Genomic DNA, 3745 nt, shown 5'->3' on the forward strand with positions numbered 1-3745 from the left:
AATGAAAAATAGTTTTGGAAAAGAGAAAAGTCTGGGATTTCTTAACCTGTGACATATTCCCTCTGCATATGAGGAAAAAAAGACTTCTTAAAATCATGGATAAATTGAAAGAAATGTTTGTTTTTTAACTCACAACTTCTACTCTCAGCAGACATTTGATTTTTTTTAAAGAAAGCACAAATGTTCATCCAATATTACATAATTATCTTTAAGTATAGTAGTTGATTAAATTAATAATTTAATATGCCTGAATGAAAATAAAGTTGAACATTAATCTGACACATTATGAGATTCTTTCGACACAACTTGTAACTGACTGTTCTGATCTTGAAGGAAAATATTTATGAGTGTTTGAGAGACACTTTCCTCCTATAAAGCTGATTGAAAGAAAAGGTCTGAGACACGTTCAGTCATTGCAGACAAAGATCCAGGATTGATATACTGTATATGGTGTGATTGTTTAATATGGGTTGAAAGGGTGCTGTGACATGCATCTGTTTATGCTTGTGATATCTGGTGAAAGTGTGCCCCCTTGTGTTTGAAATAATCTTAAACTATAAAAAAAACTGCTTTTGCCGCTCTTAAACCTACCAGGTAGATTTTTGAAATGGAAAAACTAAAAAGCCTAAAAATGTCATTAACAGCAACATTCACAAAAAATCCATAATCACAAAATACAATAAATACTCACTTTTTTAGCAACCAGCAAATGATCAACATTTGAAAATAACTTATCTAGTTAACTGACACCTTTCTATTTACCAAATCACTGTTGTATATGCCAATTATAGTCTGATAAAAGTCATTTCTTCCTTCCAGATTTACGCAGGCGTCCGATCGTGGAGGAAAACTGCAGTGCTGACCTCTCACACAAAGAGAGACGATGGTCTTTGTCTGTTTCTGCATCCGTTGAGGAAACAGACGTGGATGTAGAAATCGAGTTACGGTGCTCCGGTGAAACATCACCTGGGCGTTCACTGTGGATATCTGGGGAAGTCTGCGGAGAGGCCGGGCGTGAAGAGGCCCCGTTTGCACGAGCGAGGGGTCCTGCGAGTCCGTCTTGATTCCCTTTTACAAGTCCCTCCAGGTGGGCCTGGAACGTGGAGGTCTGTTGTTCCAAGGACAGGAAACTCTCCTGCACCTTGTCAAACTGCAAGGAGAGGTTTTTAATCCTGGTGGGTTTCTAAGTATATAAACTAAACATTCTGCTATTTGTCTACCGGACAGAGCGTAGAGTACCTGCTCAATGTTGGACTGAAGCAACACCTCCGGCCAGACTGACTCACTGCTGCTGCTCACACTGTTGCTTATATGAGTGTGACTCCAGGTTAACTCCTGTGAGACAAAGTTGAGAGGATGTCTGAAGACAGCAGGAAATATCAGAAATGTTTTTCTCCTGTCTGAGCAGAGCTTTACCTGCAGAAGTTGTGTGCTGTCTGTCAGATGAGCCTGGCAGCACTCAAATCTGTTCCTGTGGTGACCCTGGACTGTGAACAAAGTCTTTGCAAACACATAACAGTGTTACAAACAGCACTGAAAGGGAAAATGTTAGTGTAATCACCAGGATTTATAGCAGAAACTAAGAATAATAATACCACTACCACAGACCTTCACACCTGTCTGGGCCAAGGCCAGGTCTCTGCAGCCACTACTCCCCTCTTTGGTGAGTGTGACCCCAGTATGCAGCTCCTCCAGCTGAGCCCAAAGGCCACCCAGGCCCTCAAGCATGTTCTTTATGCTGGTCTCAAAATCCCCCTGCACCTGGACGAGTCTACGTAGTGACCTGATCCTACCAGAGAGGAGAGTGCGATGTTAATATGGTTGAACCAAGATTTCCAAGAGAGCGGTCAGCACTATGTGCATAAACCTCACCTCTGCTGTAGGAAGGTGCGGATGAGCATCACTTTGTCTGTCAGCACAGAATCTTGGTCCACCTCCTCCAATGTGGCCTCTGACCCAGTATCAGCCTTTTCAAGTGTGTGAGACACTGACTGCAGAGAAAAGAAAATAATTCAGAGGACTGGGTTTAGTTTTGTGGGTTTATTTGGTTGTTTCTTTGTTATAATGCTGTCATATAAAAAATGTAAAGCCCCCCTCCACTCAAAAATGTGTTTTGTGTATTGTTACTTCACTTTAATGTTTGACCCTCACTCTGCAGTAAACAGAAACAATGGTATAAGGTCATTAGGGACAAATTGATTGACAAAGTCATGAAAAATTGGAACGATATAATAAAGCCAGTCAGTAGGATTAAGTTTAAGGAAGACAGGCAGAAGGCAAGACTTTCAAATTTCTCTCCTCCGCCTTTCTGGTTAATTCAGAGTGCAGACAACAGCAGCTCAGTGATGGTGTCTGTTGCCTGAGGCTAGAATATCTGTGTATGCCTGAGTGCAAGGTTTGATCTCTGTAATATCACCAACAAAGACTTTACACTAATCTACATGCAAAAAGCGACTGAAAACACAGGAGATGACAGGTATTGCTGGAGGCTGCTGTGTGTGTGAGAGAGAGAGAGGGATATTTTGCTTCTTTAATGTGGTTTTCTCCTTCTCACCTCTAGCCTGGAGAGGAGAACCTGAATGTGGGGCACACTGGGGTCTGGCATGGGCTCCTGGAGTACACACATCAGCAAACAATCAGCCAGAGCAAGGACTAGAGGACCATGGTGGCCCGGGCTCCTTGACTGAGACATCCTGGAGAAATTAGGAGACCACGGCAAGGACATGTATGAGATGGTTTTGGGTCTTTGATTCAAAGCTTTTTGGTGATTTGTCACCAAGTTTTTCCAAGACTTAATTTTCCAAGAGAAGTGCAGAAATGTACTTAAAAACAGCGAGTATGCAAAGTCAATAAATGGCAGAATAAAGAAACCATTGGATGTGATCATCCCTCACAACTATAGATATAATGGTATTTTATGAAACAGTGAAACAATAACATTTGGTGACAGGTTGTGGTGATTAAGTCACTTGTGGTTCCTTTGAGTATATTGAAATAATATCTTTTCCCCAAAGTATGGATTAGGAAATTGAAATTGACTTATTTCACACAGGATCTGTATTTTGTAGATGCAGATACATGCAGCGTCCTCATATCTGGCCTATAGGGTGTTTGATAAATCTCTGTCTATGTTTTTGGTCCTTACTTTTTCTACTGTCAAAAAGTGCCAAAGTTTAATATCATGTAAAGGAGATATGACTTTAAAATGAAGTCTTACCATGCATGCAGGTTTTTCCTGTTTTCAGCCACAACTTCCTGCTGTGAGCTATGTGTAGGGTTGCCCTTGAATTGAAGCACAGTCTCTGAATAAACATAACATGATTAAATTTACCAAACAGGGTCAAGTGAGATCCGATTCATGCAGCTGCACTCACCTTTCTCTGTCCTAGCCGCAGGCAGTGCTTCAGGGCATGAACACAACCTCCCAGGACCAACCACAGCATACACACCTGCAGAAACCTCCAGCACACATCCACCAGTAATAGAGAAGGGTGCAGCTGCGCCTCCACCTGGCAAACAGACCACACTACACCTACTGCAGCAAAACTGTACCAGCTTTTCCAGAAGGGCAGTCTCCTCAAAGTCTGTGACCAAGATATGTAGTGTGGCTGAACATCAGCTAGTGTTTGGTTTGACCTGCAGTAAGTAGAGTAACAGAGAGAATGAGATAAAATATCAAGAGAGAGAAGTTATGAAAAATGAAAGCATTAGTTGCAGTATTGAAAAGAGAAACAGAGAAACTGGC

The 3745-nt window shown here is 41.7% G+C and overlaps 1 protein-coding gene across 1 annotated transcript; it reads right to left on the reverse strand.

The window, feature by feature from the left end:
* Window positions 1–229: 229 nt before the first annotated feature.
* Window positions 230–3459, reverse strand: si:ch211-151h10.2 (uncharacterized protein LOC567699 homolog). Its single transcript, XM_042414839.1, has 8 exons — window positions 3375–3459; window positions 3218–3282; window positions 2555–2693; window positions 1873–1991; window positions 1609–1789; window positions 1417–1500; window positions 1240–1335; window positions 230–1150 (listed from the first exon to the last, which is right to left on the reverse strand). The coding sequence occupies exons 1-8, from the start codon at window positions 3441–3443 to the stop codon at window positions 803–805; spliced, it is 1101 nt and encodes a 366-aa protein (XP_042270773.1). The 5' UTR covers window positions 3444–3459; the 3' UTR covers window positions 230–802.
* Window positions 3460–3745: the final 286 nt, after the last annotated feature.

The sequence above is a fragment of the Thunnus maccoyii genome, chromosome 6 (assembly GCF_910596095.1).
Source record: "Thunnus maccoyii chromosome 6, fThuMac1.1, whole genome shotgun sequence".
Taxonomy (NCBI): Eukaryota; Metazoa; Chordata; class Actinopteri; order Scombriformes; family Scombridae; genus Thunnus; species Thunnus maccoyii.